The 21487-nt window shown below is 26.5% G+C and overlaps 1 protein-coding gene across 1 annotated transcript; it reads right to left on the bottom strand.

Moving 5' to 3' along the window:
- Window positions 1-1398: 1398 nt before the first annotated feature.
- Window positions 1399-20475, bottom strand: LOC107452486 (sal-like protein 1). Its single transcript, XM_087162328.1, has 4 exons — window positions 13207-20475; window positions 8903-9185; window positions 6229-6280; window positions 1399-4664 (listed from the first exon to the last, which is right to left on the bottom strand). Exons 2-4 carry the CDS (start codon window positions 9157-9159, stop codon window positions 4332-4334), a joined length of 642 nt encoding a protein of 213 aa, XP_087018454.1. The 5' UTR covers window positions 9160-9185; window positions 13207-20475; the 3' UTR covers window positions 1399-4331.
- Window positions 20476-21487: the final 1012 nt, after the last annotated feature.

Raw genomic sequence — 21487 nt, 5'->3', positions numbered from 1 at the left:
TAAATACAGTTTGCTCCTAACTATTCTGTGTAAACTGGGGGAAGGGTAGGCCTGGTAACAAAAACCTGGATAATAAGGAATTCCACTTAAAACCATGTCTCCCATGTAATTAAAAACACATGTTACATGTCTGAAGATAAAAGATTAATGCAAAAGTACTTACCATTTATTAAACTATACAAATATGAAAAATTATGACAAGAAAGAGTTGAAACATATAATTTTCAAAAGTTTTGCACATAGCAGACTAGAAGGGGGATTGGTAGCAAATGATTGCTTTAACATTCATCATTTCATTCTAGTCCTGGTAGCTAATAAAATTTTCTCGTTCCCCCCATATTTGTGCATGAAATGCCAAGATGAACTGTACATATCAGCAATCACACATTATATGCCAAAACTGATCTGTTTTAATTTTGCTGGTGAAATTTTTGATTATTCGAAAAATCAGTATTTAATTTAGAATAAACTTAATTTTACCTTACCAAAAAGGATAAAAGTAAAATTGATTTTTTGAGCATAAAATTCTGATAAGACTCGAAATTGTGTATTTCTGTGCTAATCAACCTGAACAATTTAAAAAAATCTTATACTGCATTTTCCACCCACTAAAAAACCATAAAAAAGTTATTAAAATTAATACATTTGAAAAGGAATATAGTGGCATTTTATTAAAAAAAGTTTTAAATCATTTATTAAAATGAGTATATTAAAACATTATTTTTTAAAAAAAGAAAAAAGAAGTCAGAGGTTGCCATTTTGAATTGACCCACGTTCATTTATCGATGAGTACAAACATCTTTACCTAAGATAAATTATTAAGAACTAGAAAAATTGGGAATCAAAAATAAGACTACCTTTTTAAATCCTTTGAAATCACTTCAATGAATTAAAAATTTTATTATGGATTTTAAGAATTTATAAGAAACCTGAAAGTTTTTAAGGACATTAAAAAGTTTTCATAAATAAAAATTTCTATAATGAGTTTAAAAACCTATATGAATTTGGAAATTTTAAGACCCAAAAATCAATTTTATGAACTAAAATTTTTTTATGAATTTTAAAAACCTGTATGAACACTGAAACTTTCCCAAGGGCCCAGTAAACATTTCCATGAATTAAAACTTCAGTGCAGATTTCCAGAACCCTCATGAACCCTGAAAACAGAAGTTAGGTGCAGGTCATCACATCATCTCTTTATTCACCTTCGACTAGAGAAACAGAAAATGCCTTAATTAAATTTTTATAAGCTTTATGTGCTGAAAAATTACTAAATCACCATGCAGCTCTTCGCCCATTTCACATTTTTTTCTATGAAATGACCCAGAACTCACCACGAGGAGGTGGCTGCAATTCGAGTTCCAACCACCCAATTTACAAATTGGTTCAGTACCACTATTAAAAACCAAAAACTATTGCCTGTGTAATTACGCTGTTAAATTTAACAATCTTAGTTTCGCCCTTCCTCCCCATTTTTGTACCTTGCACAAACTTAAGATCAAATTAATTTCTTTTTTTATTCCAATATGTAATACACAATTTGGAGTCATATTTAAAATTTCAACACTCAAAAAATTAATTTTTTTTAAATCCATTTTACAGCATACATTCAACAACATAAATGAATTTACAATTATTACTTCAGTAAAGAAAGAATTTTGTGCTGCGTAAGAATAAAGCTAAAACATGAAAACAGCACATCAGTTGGAGATTTTTCATTTTATTGGTACTCTTTTTAAAAAGCACAATTTATAAAATCACATAATACACAATTAATGAGACAATTGTGCTTTTTTCAAATTGTTTTAGCTCTATTTAATAACTTCATGCAATTTAACATTTTTTATAATAATAACTTCATACGAATTAACAATTTAAAAATAAAATGAAATAAAATTACATTTGAAAAAAAGATTTATATTTTCCTTAAAGTTGATATAAATTATATCAATTTAAAAAGAAAGGGAGAGGATAAAAATTCTTGTTTAGTTTAAAAGATCGATAAAAAATGCAGACTAAAACAATACTTAAATAAAATGGATTTTTAATTAATTAATACTTGCCAGATATAAAGAGATAAACATTTGGAAAACTTGATAAATGTCTTTTCATTATGATAAAATATGTAATAGAATAAATAGATGTATCTGAAAGGTATTCACAAAACTCCTTTATTGATTGAAAACTTGCTAGTTAGAAGATTTGGGAAGATAAATATTTTAGGTTTACATCCAAAGATAGCTTTTCCTTTTTAAAGAAATTCAGTGTTTGTCAAAAAGGTCTTCCCCTAAACATATAATACAATTATGTGCTAGTTTCAAGATAAAATAATAATTTCATTTTCGTAAATCAAGCAAACTAAATTTTTAAAAAATTATCAAATATTTGACAAAGTTTCAAGGATTATAAAAGATTTTATTCTAAGATAGGGTGCGTAGCCAGATTTTTCTACAAAAAATAAGCACCTTTTAAGCACTCCATAAATATTTTTAATCACTTTCCAAAAAAAAAAAATAATAATAATAATCATAATATGTGAAGTAATAAAAAAAAAATTTTTCTAGTGTTTGAAGTTTTAAATTTATAAACATAAAATCAACAAAATGCAAAAACATTTTCAAAAACTTTAGATAATCATGATAAAATAATTAGTTTCTGATAAATATTGCAGAGAAAATTGTGAAAATCATGCTTTTTTGTAACTAATGACAATCAACTAATGACAAAGAAAAAGTCTCTATTTGAAAGATAGAAAATTAAGAATTTTTTTACAAACCCCAAATAAAAAAATACACATTTGAAGGACTTTTAAAAAACGTAAATCAAGAATAAGCACCTTTAAGCACTTATTAAAAATGCTAAGCAAAGTCAATGATAAGCTATTGAGAATAAGCAGTTTTAATTGATAGTTCAAAAAGTAGGATTTATAAGAATTTCATGATGGGTGATGAGACGAAAACTAAATGAAAAAAGATTTAACAGCACTATTTCGCACACAATATTCAGAAAGTAACTCAATCATTTAAGTTCTACCATATAAACTATCAAAAACGGAACGAACTAATAAGAAACATAACATAGTGAGTAATACTGTGTATCTTTTTGTGGTGAACAGGGCATGTACATTCTTTAAAAAGTGGCAGCAAAAATATGAAGCATTTCAAATAAAAATATTTAAATGAAAAATCTCTTAATTTTAAATTCATTTTCAAAATGAAGACTAATAAAAAGAAACTGCAATTTCTATTGACACCATTGTTCATTCAATTTTTTAAATCAAGTGTGAAACTAGTTTAAGAATATTCTAAAGAAAAAATGAATTTCTGTTTTAATTGATTATTAAAAATACACAGATAAAGAGGGTTTGACAGCAATATTTGACAAAGATACAAGAGTGCAAAACTTAAACAATATTTGGATATAATTCAGAAAAGATTAAAAATTATTTTTATTAAATTAAATTATATTAAATGATGGTAAAATTTAGGAGAAAAAATATTTTGAAAAAAAGTTATTGCAAAAAGAAAAAACTGAAGAAATGAAAACAAGACATAGATTAAATTACACAGAAAATAAAAATTAGTTGATAGTGCATACTAGTATTGTTGAATACTAAAACAGAATGAATGGAATAAGTAATATCATGTGAGTTTAGAATTAGTAAAACAATGTGTAGAGCACAAGTAAAAATCTATGCAGTCACTTCGATACTTGAAACAAGTTTAAACATCAGTGCTGAGTCACATACTAATAAGATTTGCTGAAATATTACACAATCAATGGATTTGCAAAGAAGATTAAACATTAAGTAAACAGAACAATGAAGAGATGATCAAATCGGATATACAGAAATATTACACAATTGATTTGCGACAGAGTAAACAATACTAAAATAAATTAATGGAGAAAGGATTGAATTGTATAGACAGAAAAGATACACAGAAATATTACTCAGTCAAACAATTTGCAACAAAAAGTAAACATGAATAAATTATACCAAAAAAGGGAGGATCGAATTGGATTTACATAAATCTTACACAATCGATTCATAACAAGGAGTATACAGAAATATTAAAGAATCAGTCATTTGGCAACAAGACAAGGCGTAAAAAGGAAGAAAAAATAGACCAATAAGGAAAAGATTGGGGGAAAAAAAACAGGTAAAAAAAATTGAAGGTAAATTCTATGAATTTTTTACCACACCTTGACACATAGTGCTTCGTTATAGTACCAAAATAGTTAATTTTTTACTCATTCATTTGTGCTCTAGACATTGTTTTCTACATTATTACACTCTAACACAAATATAACTACTTTCTTCAAATCTGAGTTCACTGCTCGTGTATAGTTGTCATGTGAATGGACAGACGCTGCTTTGATGCAAATTTTTTGCCACACAACTGACATGGAAATGGTTTCAATCCTGCGTGACTCTGCATATGAGTTTTCAGATTTCCTTTTTGAGCAAACCTTTTGCCGCACTGTTCACAGATGTAAGGTCGCTCTCCTGTATGTATACGAGAATGCAAGATCAGACTTGATTTGCTGGAAAATAGTTTCTTGCAAGTTCTGCATTCATGGAGAGAAGGGCTAAAGCCAAAGAAATTTGAAACATCATTGGTAACGGGGTTACCTATAAAAGAAAAAATGTTAAATTGAGAATAATATTTAATTTTTGTTCATTTTTTGTTAAAAGTTATGTTTTTTGCTTAAGTTATAAATAATTCAATTACTGAATTCATGCATGATCATTGCAATGACCTACAAAATATGTTGACTTTTGCAAACCATTTTATTTTATAACCGTCGTTGGGCAGCCGACCCAATTTTTTTTGGTTTATAACTACTAATGTTCAACTCTGTAGCCTAGTAATTTTGAACCCAATCCAGATGACAAGGGAACTCTTGGATTGGGAGAAATTTGCCTTTGTGAAGGACTTTTCGATGGAACTAACTTGCATTTGCGTGACATGGAGGAGAACCATGAAAATCTCCCATGGTTCTATGATCCTTCTACCACTGAGGACATTTCACATCAGCACTGTGGTCGGTGCAAGCCGGGTGCGGAAATCAAATCGAGCAGTCATCACTGCGATTCGAACCTGGTTCATCTCATTGAAAGGCGAATGCTCTGTCCCCTGCGCCACCACTGCTGTTAGCAAACCATTGAATAAATTTTACCAACAGTGGCTTTTGATTTTTTTTAATGAACTTTAATTATGTTTGTTCCTAACCAAATATTCATGAACCATATGCCTCATCAATTCTTCCTTTTTAGTGTTGTATTCAATATATCAACAATGTTAAAACACTGAGAATAATATCTTTTAAAATTTATTTACACTGCTTTATTTTATTTTGAGATTGAAATTTTGCCCAAGTTATCCATATAAACTTATAACTGAATCCAATCATTGATCATTGCAAAGACAGACAAAATATTTCATTGTGACTTTTGCATACAAATGAATAGATTGAAGCAGTTCAAATAAATTTTGGTGTCATTTACAATAGCTCCGATTTATTTTTTAATTTTCAGAGACTTACAATATTTTTCAAAATTTGAATCTGTTCTGCAGCACCTAAATAATTTTTAAAGATTTTTTAAACTCAAGTTATGAAAAAACAAGTTATGAAAAAACAAATAATTACTTTTAAAAGCAAAAAACAATTAAACTTATTGGAGATAAAAAAAAATGTTCAAGACTTTAGAAAAACCATAATCAATTAAAAATTAATTAACAAGAAACTATAATTAAACATACTGACACAGTCACTAAAATGTGACACTATTTTCAAAATAAATAAATAAAAAGAACAAAACATTATTTTAAGACTGTTTGACCATTTTGTTTTTCTTAAAAAAATAAATAAAAAAAAGATGTTAAATTAATAAAAAAGAATGCAACATTATTTTAAGACCATTTTTTTTTAAAGAAAAAAAAAATTAACTAATAAACTGAGGCGCTGAAACAATTTATAATAAAAATATTTCTAAATGCAGCTAAAAATTATGACAAAATAGCATTAAAAATGAATAAGATATAATAAAGGTACAAGTTTATTGACCAATGTAAATAGGTTTTGGTTTTCATCACATTTCACATTTTACAAGCACGCATAATTTTATTAACATTTTGACTTTAATGCACAGAAATTTTTATAGAGCTGAAGAATATTTAATTACATTAACTATCTAAAACAAACAATTTCTCATTTTCCTAATACTTTCACATCAAACCTACACACCAACTGAATGAAAAGCCCAGATTTTGATGACCTAAAAAAAAATCCTGTAAAATGCCTGTAAAAACAGCAAAAAATGCCCTTTAAAAATAGCAAAAAAATACCCTTGAAATTAAAAAAAAAAACTAACTTGAAAATGAAATATTTTGTTTAGAGTTATAATATAATAATTATTAATGTAGTGTGGATTTATCAGGCATCAAATATTTAATCATTTTTAAAAGAATATATGCAAGTTGTAATACATAATAATATAACTCAGTTAAAATATGGAAAAATTATAAAAATAAGTTAGTATTTTTAAAAATGTCCTAAAATTAAACAAAAATTACCAAAAAAATCTTAAAAAACAAACCATAAAATGAAGAAAATACCCAAAAACTCAAAAAATTGCCCTAAAAAATCTTAAAAATACCCCATAGGTCCAATAATATGAAAAATCAAAATGTCATCAAAATCTGAACCTTAGTGGTAGGTATATGATAAATATTAAAATCTATAGTAAATAAATTTAACAATAAGTTCAAAATAAATTAGAATAATAAAATTTCATTAGAGAATATGAATCAAATCCCTAGCTACATAAAACTTGTTCATCATACCACAATTAACTTTCATTCCCATATACCATATGATATAAAGTAGGGCTCCAACTTTTTTTGCATCAGAGGATCACAAATTCAGAAAAAAAACACGAACCTTACATATACTAGGTAATTTAAGGAGAAAAAAAAATCAGAAATATGATATAAGTTAATTTTCCATAGTTTTACTAATTTTTATTACAATATTTTGTTTAAAATGGAAATAAAATGAGAATAGAATCAATTTTAGTTTTTTTTGTTTTTGTCTCAAACAAATCAAACGAAATATATTGAGATATTTAACATATCTGTAGGGTGGGGAAATAAGTTCCTGTCATTTTCTAAAATACCTTATAGTTAATTTCTCCATAAGAATTAACAACTAATTAAGCGATAATTTATTCTTGCTCGATGTCTGTAACCTTCAACAAAATTTTCAATACATCGATCATCGAATTCAACTGAGCGGTCATTGAGTTTAAAATTTCTTTTTAAACTTAGCATACCATACATAAGCAGTTTTTTTAGATATGGCATTAACTTCCAGACACAGCACAAATGTCAGTTGTTATCCTCAGAACATTGATTAAAAAACAAAAAAGGTGCCACTCATTTCTTTTAATAATCTTTAAAATTAACATAGATTTAAATAGAACAAAAAGACCAAACATAAATTCCAATGTAACAAAACAATCTCTCTCAAATAATTTAAAACATTAGGCCAAAATGCTCAATGTGAAATTTTAAAGGGAAAGAAAACAGTGGACACTTAGTTGCCAACCCAATACAATATTACAATACAAAAGATATTATTCACATTACAAAAAGAATGAACAAGACTTAATGAAAATTTTAAAACTGTTTTAGTTTTACTGAAATATCAATATCACGTTAATTGATTAAAAAGGTATCTTCCAAATGTTGATTTGTCACACATTGTGTTTGTCAAACTTCTTGTTCAGTTATGGCTTTTTCTTTGAACCAGTTATAGCGGAACACAAAAAGTTCCTTTTCCTTCTACTAGAGACTTGTAAAATACACATTAACCCCTAATTTAAAATTAAATATGCCTTTAAAAAATGCAGAATTTTCTTTCTGTTCATTGGATCAAATTTTACGCTGTGAGAAAATTACCCTTACACAAATACAATAATCTCTGGTTACGTCAATTACTGGCTGGAACAAAATAAAGAAAGTATGATATATTGAAAGATACAATATTACATAATTCATTATCAATAATACAGGTATCTGATAAGAATATATTTTGATTCAATAATATTTTACAATGTTTGGCTAGATTATCATTAAATAAAACCAATTATAAAAACTTTATAACTCAATTATTAAAGATTTATCAGTTCAATAATTTTACAAGTTTAAGAAGTTTTATTTAATTTTAAGAATTTTTGGAATCATTTATACAACAAAATTTAAGCTCTTTTAAAAATCCTATTTATTTCTAATAAATATTTGCAAGGCAATTCCAAACATTTTTTTTTCTTTCTAAGATTTTAGATATATTATATTAACAAGTTCATCATTTTTTCAAAATATAAAAAACAAAATTTAAAAATAAATTACTTAAAAACCTGATTAATAATCAAATGTTCAAGAGTTTTATAAATTGTGAACCCTTTGCACAATGAAATTTAGAAGAACTTTGTAACATTTCCTCAAAGTAAGGCTCCCAACTATCAGGTCTAATATGAGGGAAGCATAGGGAGGATAATGAATTAGATGTTAAAGACGAAATTCTACTTCCAATCTCTTCTCCCATATAGTTCAAACACATGTTACACATTTTAAAATAAATTATTCATACATAAAAAGTTAATGTTTTATTGATAAACAACACAAATAAGGAAAGCTATGACTAGGAAGAGTAAAAATGTGATCACTTTAAAATCCTCCTAAGAATCATAGAATACTTTGATCATTCACCTTTCACAACAATTTTTACAAACCACCAGTTATATTATTCCTCACTTTTACAAGACCCGATAGTCGGAAACCCACAGTATGTAACTATTTACAACATAAAACAGATGTAAAATATTCACAAAAATTACTTATTCACATTTGAAATATTCATATGATAATTGGAATAGTGAATTTGCATCTGCTGTTTTGTGTAATAATTTTTATTACACTTTGGACACTGAAATGGCCTTTCACCACTATGAATTCTCATGTGGACTTTCAGATTTGATTTGCGATTGAAACATCTACCACACACATTGCATACGTGGAGTGGATTTTCAGAAAACTGTGGAATTGCCGATAGCTCCAATATTGAACCTCTGTGACTAGATTTCTCTGTGACCATAGATTTGTCCTGATAAACAATCTTTTCTGGAAAATAACAAAGTTTATTTGAACACATAATTGATTCAAGAATTAAACCAAAATTTATAATCAATTTTAATGGGTATTGAAAACAAATAACAGATTATTTAGAAAATCAATTAAAGCAAAATCAATGCAATTGTAGTCTTTGCCAACCATAAATTGAGATCCTTTGAGGATGACTTGGTGTCCAATCAGAATGCACAATCTCTAATGTGCCTAATATTTAGAGTCCACTACTACAATGCAATTTAATAGTCAAAGCACGATTAAGAAATATGACAGTAACACAACAACCCCTCTGATCAAAACTGCAGAAATGTTGTGGTCGCATATGCCAGCAGGATCACTGATCATGAACATCAGATTAACACGAAATGCCCAGAGTAGCTCTAGTAGTAGTAGAGTAGAGTAGCCAAAATAAGAACCAAAGTAGTGGTAAATTTTCTGTTAAAATTTAATTTTTTCAGGTTACCTAAAATAATTTTTTTACGCTTTAATAAATATATTTTTATTTCTTCCTGCAATTTCAAAGCCAATTTCCATTTTCCAGTAGCTTAGAAATGCTACAGATATATTTCTTGTATAGTGCACCAAAAAAAAAAAAAAAATTATAAATAAAACGGCCCACCCTGAATAACTTTTGATCTAATGATCGAATCTTCACGTTCTAGGACACAATCTCAATTGGCTCAAGGGGTTAATCTAAAGTATGCTAATTAAATAGTGTATATGATATTTTAAATTATGAAATCAGACACAAAAATATACGTTTCGAATAAACATACCTTTTTCTCGCCGGATTTAGATTTCTGAACACGGAAAAATAGCAGCAATCTGGGAAATATAATTTTTTTTTAATGGCGGCAATGAACTTTTTACGTTCTTCGCCTAGGAAGATGTCGGAAGTATTACTCATTTAACGTTACCCAGTGGGTACCTATGAACCTAAGTCACGGAGGCAAGCAACATTACTAACGCCACAGTGCCACAGATACTCGCTTTATAGGGTGGGCCACATTCACACAATAGAGAACAACACACAGGGAGAAACATCCATGCCCTCAGAGGGATTCAAACCCGCAGCCATTGGTTTCACAGTCAGGCACGCTAACCGCTCTGGCCGGCATTTGGGAAATATGGTCCCAAGAGTTTGGTCAAGAAAGCACTCCTAAGTTTGGATCTCTTAATGTTAATTTGACCTTTTTGCATATTTTTCTATATCTAGAGAACTTTTTAAGAGAATTGAAACACTGTCTCACAGAATTATAAAATACATTTATCCAATGATAATTCTATGCAAAAAATAATTTTTAGTAAATATTTATTATTTTTTTTAATGAGGGTCGAAAATTTTTTTAATAGTAAGGTATACAATTTTTTACATCATTTAAGAGAATATAATTATGCATGGCAAAATACAAAACTTGAGCAAAATTGGTTGAAATTGAATTTTTTCAAAAAAAAAATCAGATATTTAAAATTCAATTTTTCAGGAATTATCTCACCAATTTTGGTCAAATTTTGTAATTTGCTATGTAAAATTATATTCTTTAAAATGATGCAAAAAAATTGTATGCTTTGCAATTCAAAATTTTTTCGACCTTCACAAAAAAATTATAATAAATATTTACTATTTTTAAGTTATTTTTTCCATGGAATTATATTTGGATGAACAAATTTTATAAATCAGTGCAAAAATTTTTCAAATCCCTTAAAAAATTCAAGAGATATAGGGAAATGCACAAAAGAAAAATTGTCATTAAGGAGTCCAAACTTGATCGCTTTCCGGATCAAACTATTAGGACCATATTTCTCAAATAGCGGCTGCCTCCTATATTTTGGGGTTTAGAAGTCTGAATCCGTCGGAAAAAAAAGATATGTCTATTCAGAGATAATAGGTTTTTGTGTTTTACTTCAATTAAGGTCCTCAGTTATTAATTAGCATATTTGAGGTCATCCCATCAAGCCATTAAGATTGAGTCTTAGAACGTGAATATCCGATCATTAGATCAAAAGTTATTCAGGGTGGTTCGGATTTTTTTGCACACTGTACAGTAATGTTGCTTTTTTTTAAAAAAATTAAGAAATAAAAAGCAATGCTAAATACATTTACAGTCTAGAAAATCCTATAATTCAATACCATAACTCATACAATTTAATGAATATTTTTATTTTCCCTGTGATTTTAAAGCCAATTTTAATTTTTCTGTGGCTTAGAAACCCTATAGATATAATATTTCTTGTACAAAAATTTTATTATTTTTAAAAAAGGAAGAAAAAAAAGCAATGCCAAATACATTTACAGTCTAGAAAGCCTCATAATTCAATACCATAACTCATATAGTTCATAGTTATATAGCATTAATCTTTCTTATAATACAATATTGTCTATCAATACAACAAAGCTTATGAAATACCAAGACAGCAAGAAAAATACAGCTTTTATTAGACTAAGTCAAACAATGCAGATATTTTTAATAATTATCATTATGGGTCAAGATACATTTTCAACGGAGATAAACTGATTTTATTTAGTTTCTGACAGTAAAATAACTGAATGTTTTTAAGCGCTTTCAAACTTAAATCTAATGATTGCTTTTAATTATTTAGCTACTATAACCATCAACTGATATTATTTAATACATAAGTAACAGAGATATTAGTTTTTGTAAGGGATAAGAGATACAATTATGCTAAAATTGCTTAGTGATATTTTATTAATATTATCACCATTAACTGAAAACATTTTATACAGAACTCTTAAAATTTTATCATAGTTCTTATGTTATTTCATTAAAATAATGAACATGTTATAGGAATAAACTATAAATATAATGGCTGGAGTTGTTAAACTTTTTTAAAAGGCGTGTATTTTTTTGTCAAATTAATAAATTTTTTATCAAACAAAATATAAGAAACATGCCAAACTTGATATATTTAAACAAATTTCTAATAAACTAAATTTCAATCAAATAAGATAGCTAAGGAATACTTAACATTATTCTAATCTTCTGATAACATTTTGAATAATTCAAGTCCATAATTGAAATCTACTCAACTATTACAATATACAATACATATTGTCACACATATGAGTACAAGTACAAGAATAATTGGTTTATGAAGCTTGCTAAGAAGCTTTTTAGCATTTTTCTCTAGTTAGTTATTCAACAGTCTGGGTAGACCAGCGATGCAATCCAAATATAACCTTACAATATATGTTCTTACATAAATATGTAATTTCTATAATACAGTTATATATAAATCACAGAAAAAATATATGAATTTTAATTCTTAAAATTTTGCTAACAATCCTAAGTTATATTTTTTATTTGAATGGCGAAATAATTTCATGAAAACAAGTTTCTTACGATGCAGCTCGAATTCGGAAAGTTCTAGTCAATGGAATGGAACACAAAATTATTTAACTCCTTTTTCTTCTTTTTTTTGTAGAAAAGAAAAGAGGGTGTACATAAAAGTTGAATTTGAAAAACAAAGGCTTTGAATTACAACTGGTTAAATTGTCTATGCATTGCTGGTTAAAATACATGTCTGCCATGCATAACTTCAGCAAATGTCGTGACATAATTTATTAATCTATTAATAAATTTTCCCTTCTTTAATATGATTGAGGAAAAATCATTTTTTTCTTCTTTTAAGTTAACTTTAACTTTACAAGCAAGGCCTAAATAAATCCAAGGCAATCTTTTCGTAATAGCCAAAATAATAAAAAAACATGTAAATAAATTTCTTGTTACTTCTCTAAATAACAAAAACAGTGTTCAAACAAGTTCAGATTTTACAACATTAATGTCACAATTTCCTTTTTACGTCATGTAGTAAAAATTTACAAAATAATAAAGGAACTAAGTTAATTAAGTTTTAAAAAAAAAGACATCTAATAAATTAAAATAAATCAAACAGCAGTAAATGACTATAAAATAAATTTTAAAAATCAACTTCCTCGTACAAGTCAATTAGATTTTTACAAACAAACAAAAAACTGTCAACACTGCATACATACGAAAACAGGATCAAGTAGAATTCATAGATGGGAAGAATATTCCTGAAAGTTACCACCATGACGAGACGCAATGTGTGTCAGCATGCGTTGCTTTGAAGAGAAACCTCTGTTACACAAATTACACGAGAACGGGCGTTCTCCCGCATGTGATCTGACATGAACATTGAGATTTCCTCGATGGGCAAAACATTTCCCACACGTTTCACAGGCGAATGGTCGATCTTTTGAATGGGTGTTCAAGTGTGCTCTTAAACCCTTACGTGAAGGATATGTTTTACAGCAAAAGTGACATTTGTACGGTCCTTCTTGTGAATAAAAGATATCTATGGAATGGTTGGAGTCCAGCATTGAATAATCTTCTGTATCATTGATTACTAAAAGGAAAAACAGCTTATTTTGCTTAGATATCAATGCAACATTTTCAAAAATATCATAGGTACTTATGCTAGGGATCCATTGAATATTAGACAACTATTGAGAGACACACAGAATATTTTGCTAAAGCAAATAATTTTCTTTTTTCTATTAATGTAGATCATTTATAATGGATTCAAATGATAAATTTAGAAATGTTGATTAGTATAATATTTTATTATAAATATTCAAAGTAATCTTTAATTGAAAACAAAACAATTACTCTATTATTAATGTGAAAAACACTTTTCACCTACGTAATTTACTTTAAATAAAGATTTTATTTTTACTGTTTTTGAATTTTTAATTATTGAAATTTAAAAAAAAAATCTTTTCCTAATATTTCTTTCGTAAATTTAAAAAGTCTACTCTTTTCAAAACTTTTACTGTAAAAAGACGTTTTTCTTAAAATATCTGGCAGTACTTAAATCACATATTGGGAGAAAAAAAAACATATACAATTAAGATTTTAAAAGTATTTGACAAAATTCGTACCAGATTTGAATAGTGTTCCCATTTATAAACAAATATTTTTATCTATAATGAAAATATTGTTATAAAATTTATTTCTCACACACATTAGGTTTCATTTTATTTGACACACAAGTAAATGCCATATTACAATGTTTGCAATTTATTTATTGAAAATAAATAATTCATGGTTTTGGTTATAAAGCATTTCATCAAACGGTTCGAGAATAATTTAATATGTTGACAATATTTTCCTTGAAAAATAGCTATAAAAAATTTACTGAAAGTTAAATACTATGTTTTAAAAAAAAATTTAAAAAAACTGTTCTGTTAGCAAATACTGCAGAATTAGAATATTTAGTTTGTTATTCATTTTCAGCATCTATCAAAATTGCTATCCGATGTATCCCTAATTTATACCAGATTTGAAATTTAAATAGTGGCAATAATTTATTTCCAAAACTTTTGAAATTTTAGTTATGACAATAAAATTGAAGAGTTTAAAGAAAGAAAAGTGGTTATTAGTACACCTTAGTAGACAGCTTCTTAGTAGAAGACTAGTAAAAACAATTTATATTCCGATATTAATAATGAATAAACACAGGTTTTAAAACCTTTAAGCTGTCAGAATTTTTAAAATATCACTAAATATGTTAATAATAAATCATACAATTATGCAATGTCATGTTTAAAAAAGGATTAAATTGTATAAAGCTGGATTTGGTTAAAATAACATTTGGCTGAACATAATTTGACAAAGGCTTAAAGAAAAGCGGTCGTCTCTTTTATCAGTGCATAAAAAAATTATAAATTTTTTTTTAATCAGTCATAGAATTGCATCAAATTAATATCTATTATTATTTATTGCTATAATCGCTCTATTTAAATCCAAACCTTGTATTTTAAAATAGCAAAAAATTTAAATTAAGAAATTTCAAGTAATGCTGTAACACTTAATGGATAAGTCGTGTTTTCAATTTTCTTAGTTTTGTGAGCATCTTGTAAAAAAAAAATTCATTGTACAAGCAAGCATGGCTTTAAGGCAGTGCAGTTTTGTTTCAATTATTATTTTTTATTTTTGTAAAAATTTATAATTGGTTTAAAAATAAATAAATAAAAAAGTTTAATTGCTGCAGTAAATTTAACACACAGATAGTATAACTGAGGGGTGAATAACAGTAATACACAAAAAAATTTATAAAATTAATTAAGAGAGCATAATAAAAAGTACATAAAAATGCAAATCTAAACATAATCTATAAATAAATCTATACCCTAACTATTTCAAAATCAAGAAGAGAATCTAGGAATTTAGAAAAGAAAAATGGAAACTAATGCAGTAATGGTCAATCCATTAAGTGTTATAGTTTATAAATAAGAGTAATATAAGCATATTACTAAAGTTTATGGTAACTCAAATATAAAGTAAAATGTATAAATTTTAATATGAGCTAAAAGTAGCTTAACTCAATCATTCAGATAAATTTCTAAATACAGATTATGCAAAATATGTATGTTTTGATTTATCAAAAACTAGAAACACATCAGAAAATACTAAACATTTATCAACTATAGGCCAAAATTAAGAAATTTCATTAAAGTCCTTTGGCTAGTAGCAGCATTTCTAATAGAGGTCAAGTAGTCACTTTTAAAAACATAAAACCACTTCTTCAAAATTGAAAATTCTAATCTATTAAAAAAAAGTTATTGATATTAATTTAAAAGCATATCTAAAAAGCATTGATAAAGCATTTCTCAAAAAATGGCAATACCACAGGTCTCATTTCTAAAATGAAGAAAAAAATTTCTGACTATTTCAAGTAGGTTTATGAAAACTTTTAAGTATTGTATACAGTGTTTATAACTAATAAAATTTAAGGTTTGAGCTTTTGGACCAATAATGCAATATAAAATTTATGTTTATAAACAAATATAAAATTTATGTTTATAAACAAATATAAAATTTATGTTTATAAACAAATATAAAATTTATTCATTGCAAAACAAATCTAAAATAATTGTAATTACAATGATAAAATTATAGTTATAATACGAGACGTTGGAAGTACATGTTTCGGAGCACATGAAATGCATTTTCAATTTTAACTAACAATATATATAGTAGCAATTAAATGTTATAGAGTTAAATGTTATAATATTAAATGTTATAATTAATATAAAGACAATTAAATGTTTAATTGCCACTTATTATATTTAGTCTGTGTCAACTGTTAATAATTTTTCCAGATGTAATCATTTAACTGCATTTTAATAAATGCTTTAAAAACATTTAAAAATTTAAATTATTAGTATAATTAAGAAAATAGATCAAATAAAAAACATTTTTGGAAAGACAGTTCAAAAGTATTAAATTTTAAAATTCTTTAAAAATATCTATTAATTAGCCTTCAACAACTGACATAATAACAAAAAAATAAACACAACATAAAACATAAAAACAAACTCTGAAAACAAACACAAAAATATATTTCACAGCAAAGTAATTAATAGAACTCCTTAGTAAAAAAAAACAATTTTTAATAATCAACAGCATTAAAAAAATTTAGTCAAGTAAATAAATATATTAAAAAAAATTTTATAATGAGATAAAATTCTTTTAATTTATTTAATATACAGCATTTTTCAAAAATATAAAATCTTCCACTGTATCACACCAGTTCAATGAGTATATAAATATGTATATGAATGTGAAAAATAACTAAGTTAATTCGGAACAAGTATATAAAAATTATTTTTATAAATATAATTAGATTACTTATGTTATTGCACATACAGAAATAAATTCTGTTGGTGTTTTGCCGGGTTTTTAAAAGTTATGAGAAAAAGAAAATGTTAATGAATCTCATTTTTTTCCTTTTTTTTTTTAAACACTAAAAAGACATATCTCTACAAATACATCTGTTATATAACTAGATGCAATATAAAGATTATCATCTTGGTCTAATATAGTTAAAGATATTTATCGGAAAGAAAAAGAATATAAAACCTATAAAAAAGAACAGAAAACCTAACATCACAGTACCTACACTAGATACCTACTACTACAGCTCCTATTACCAAAATTTGTGTAGTACCTTATAACGAATTGATGAGATGTTTATATGGAAATTCTGACAATGTACTAAAGCTAATATCTCCTCAGAAACAAGGATTGAAATTCATAGTAGTCACTTATTTTTAATAATATATCTACATAGATTAAATTGAAATACACTCTAACACAAAAGAACTAATTATAATTATTTGAATGCAAATTTTTCAGAGAAATTTTTACTTTAAAAGAGTAAGCACTATTTCTCATCATTAAAATTTGCAAAGAAATAATTATGATAACTTAATGATAACTTAATTCAAAATATTATAGTTATTTTAAGATTGTAATTTTATTAATTTCACTTTTATGGGTTAAAACAAATTCTTAGATAGTTACACAACTTGAAAATAGTAATACATCTTTAACTTCGTAAAATGTTGCGACAATGGTACAGGTTACAGGTATAATACATTCAGCTATTATAGGTATAATACATTCAGCTATTAAATGATTCATTATACAATTGCATTCATAAAAATAAAAAATAAGTATGCATGTAAAGTAATAGCACAAATAATTTTTATTCCAGATAAAAAGAATTAAATGTAAGAACATGCTAAGTGATATTAATAGCATTAATTAACCACATTAATAATAATTAAGGATAAGAATAAAACAATTTATAATGCCGAATCTTCAAATTTGATTGCCTTTAGTGACAAAAAATAAACAATGTCAATGTTTGTAACTTATTAAAAATGTCACTCCAACTAAACTCTTTATACGTTTAAATATTTTGAAAATAATATTAACTATTGTTGCAATTGTGTAACTAAAGCATATGATAAATTTGAATTCCTCACAAATTGATACCGTCGAAGGATCCATCGTTCCTGCATCTTTTGCTTTCTCGTATGCATCTCCTTGTGAGCATTGGTCCCATCACAAGCATGTCTTATAATGTTATTCATACTAGTTTAAACTCACAGATTCTTGCATCAATCATTCAAAAATTTTATCAGCATTTTTTTTTTTTTTAAAAAAACAGTAATTGCTGAAGTCAATAATGAAAATAATTAGAAATTGTTAAAGTTTGGGAAAAATGCCTTGAACAACATATTTAATATCAATAAATCATTCCATGAAAGTGTTGAAACTTCAGATGCAATGTCGGAAGAAAAAATTATTACACTAACTTAAGGGCGAAATGATACCGATGAGGAAAGTGAAATAGAATCACAACCATTACAAAGTATTTAAAACCTTTGAAACAATGGGGAAATTTTGAGACACTAATTTACAGAAAAAGATCAGCAAGTTACAATTGTCGAAAGTTTGGATTGTGAAGAAAAAGTGATCAAACCAAAATTTCTATCTATTTTAAATAAATAAATATGTTAATTTGTGTATATTTTGAATTGTAAATATTTTTGCAGCATTTTTTTTTAAATTAAAATAATTCAATTCTTATTGCAAATTTACTATTTGTCAAGTGCGTTACCTCTTTATTAATTTTCATTCTTTTTCTATGCAATATTTTATATTGACCAGTATTCGTTGCTTTCCCCTATCTACCAATAGCAATGAATGATACCCTGAGAAACAATCAGTTAAAATTTTACTGTATCGGTAAACAATATTGATATACATTGCATAGGGAATGGTTAAAACTTAATGTATAATCTTAACTGCACCACTAACATAGAAAGATGATATAAAAAAACATTGGATGAATTACTGCAAATTACTAGAAAAATTCTATAAAATAACATCAAATATCGAAGGCATTTATTTAACACCTTGAGGAGAAAAAATTATTAGGTAAAACATGAAAGAAAATTTTTTTTTAAAAAATCAGAAAGCAAAATAAAATATGTTCTCTGAAAAATAAAATAGGAGTAAATGTTTAATTATTTAAAGTAAAAAATAGATAGACAAGTAACTAAACTACAAAGACTTACTTGCAGGTTATTGCAAGTCTAAATAAATGGTAGTTATTGACATTTAATTGAGTTTACTAATTAAGAAACTCCTATTTAAATAAATAAATTACACAGAATTAAATCCATTAAATAAATATACTTCTCTTCATCAAATTAAGTTTTATTTAATTCATGAAATATTGAGTAATACTGCACAAAACACTTCGTATAATTTTAAATTTTCTTACATATTATATTAAAAGTAAATCTTACAAAATTATAAAAATATGCAAGAATGTTTGTTACACAAATTTCCAGATGCAACAATTACAATACAGAAATCACCTAAACATAAATGCATCACAAAAAACTGGAATAAATATAGATCCAAAATAGAAAAGTTCTAAGCAAGTTAATATTATGTTTAAAAACGGAGAAATGTTTAAAAAAGAAATTCCTGACTAAATAACATCAAAAAGTTCAGCAACTCAACTATTCAATTTTTTTTCTAAATTATAAAATTTCACGTTTAAAGTGAATTTATGGCTCGCTCTGAGTGATTTGCGTCATTTCAAAACTTGTAATTATTAACATGTATTCATCACAACTTTACTAATCCAAGTCTTTTCTTCATTTATAAAAAATTAAAACTGTTCTAATTATAAATGGAAGAAAGAGGTTACAAACTTTATCTTATAAAATATTCCATTGCAATAATATTTGTGTTAAGAAATCATGATATAATTATATTAGAATAAAAAAAAATATCAAAATACAAATAGTGTAAATATTTTAAAAGAATATAAGAAATTTTAGCTTAAATGCACAAACATAAACTAGCTAGTTAAGCAGTGTACATATTTTTTTATGTGTTTTGACTAAATACAATTATACTACAGTACAGAACCCGTTATCCGGAAATCAGAAAACCGGAAAATCAAAAAACCGGAACGAAATTCTATAAATTTTCTCGCCATTTTTTTTTTGTTTAAATTTTTTTCCTCGTAAGATTTTACGATTTTTCTTTCTTTTTTTAACGATGTTTACCTTACCATCATTTGGAAATAATCATTAGTGTATTACTTCAGTGTTTTTTCTTATTTTTAAGATTATTTCCAAATTTTTTTTTAGTTGGGTTTAACAATAAAAAAACGGCTTTTTGTAGCGATTCAGAAAACCGGAAAAATCAGTTATCCGGAATAGCGATGGTCCCGACCGTTCCGGATAATCGGTTCCCTACTGTAGTATAAATATTTTTTAAACTTTGAAATAAATCAAATAACTTCCTAAAATGAAAGAAATATTAACTGTACAAACATAAAATATATAGGCATGACACAGATTTTTAATGTTTTGATTACTGACCGATTATTACAAAACGTCACATTTAAAAACAAATATTTTACATGTAACATTATGGATGTTTTGTAGTTACATGGACCACCATATTCTGTTTTGAAGCAAAATTTTTATGGCATACATCGCAACTAAAACGTCGTTCTCCAGTATGCGTTCTTTTAATGTGGACTTGCAGGTTTCCCTTCTGGCTGAATCGTTTACCGCATAGTTCACAACCATAAGGCTTATCACCAGTGTGCACATTCAAGTGAATTTTAAGATGGGCTCTGGAAGGGAAGAGCTTGTTGCAGATATGACAGATAGATGCACCGATGCTAGAATCACCAATAGCAGGAAGGCTGTTGAATTTTGAAAAATGTCTAAACATATTTCCTAAATAAAAAAAATATCATGATTTGAATGATGTATAAGTTATAAGCATCATCCTATTCTGTTAAATAACAAAATTTTATCTGTGTTTGAAGCAAAACTCATCTTCATAATTTTGTCATTAAATCACAACGAAAGAACCTTTCTGGGCCTATTTGAATGCATTTGACAATAATCATTAGTAAATATAAGTACCCCTTCAATTGCACCCAAACAGCCAGTTTACAATGGGTGGCACCCTTAGCGGCGTACCACATTTATGTTCATTATGCACTATGCAATTGGGTACTCGCACTCAAAGATCACGGATACCCACATGTGATCTATGATGTCAGCTCCAGCTGATCGCTTACAAGCAAAAAAACCTAAGTAAAGTTTCTACACATAAGTTAGAATGTTAATTAACTTGAAGTTAGTTAAATACAAAGCCGTATCACACATTAAATTTGCTGAAATTTAATTCTTTCTTGTCTACTTCTTTTACTTATCTTAGATTTATTATTTGATTATATATTTTATGGTAACAGTGATATAGTTTTGTTTTGTGTACCTGGCAACTTTGATGCATAATTAATTTCTTTATGTTCTACGTGGCTTTATGATTGTCTTTTATTAAGTAAGAAATATATAGTGAAAGAATACAGAATGTATCACTTAAGATAAGTGATACTTGACAGGCTCAGCTTACTTG

This window comes from Parasteatoda tepidariorum, chromosome 4, assembly GCF_982258835.1.
Source record: "Parasteatoda tepidariorum strain Cologne lab strain chromosome 4, Ptep-v5.0, whole genome shotgun sequence".
NCBI classification, from domain to species: Eukaryota; Metazoa; Arthropoda; class Arachnida; order Araneae; family Theridiidae; genus Parasteatoda; species Parasteatoda tepidariorum.
Note: the sequence above shows the minus strand (reverse complement) of the source record. Positions and strands in the feature narration are given on the sequence as shown.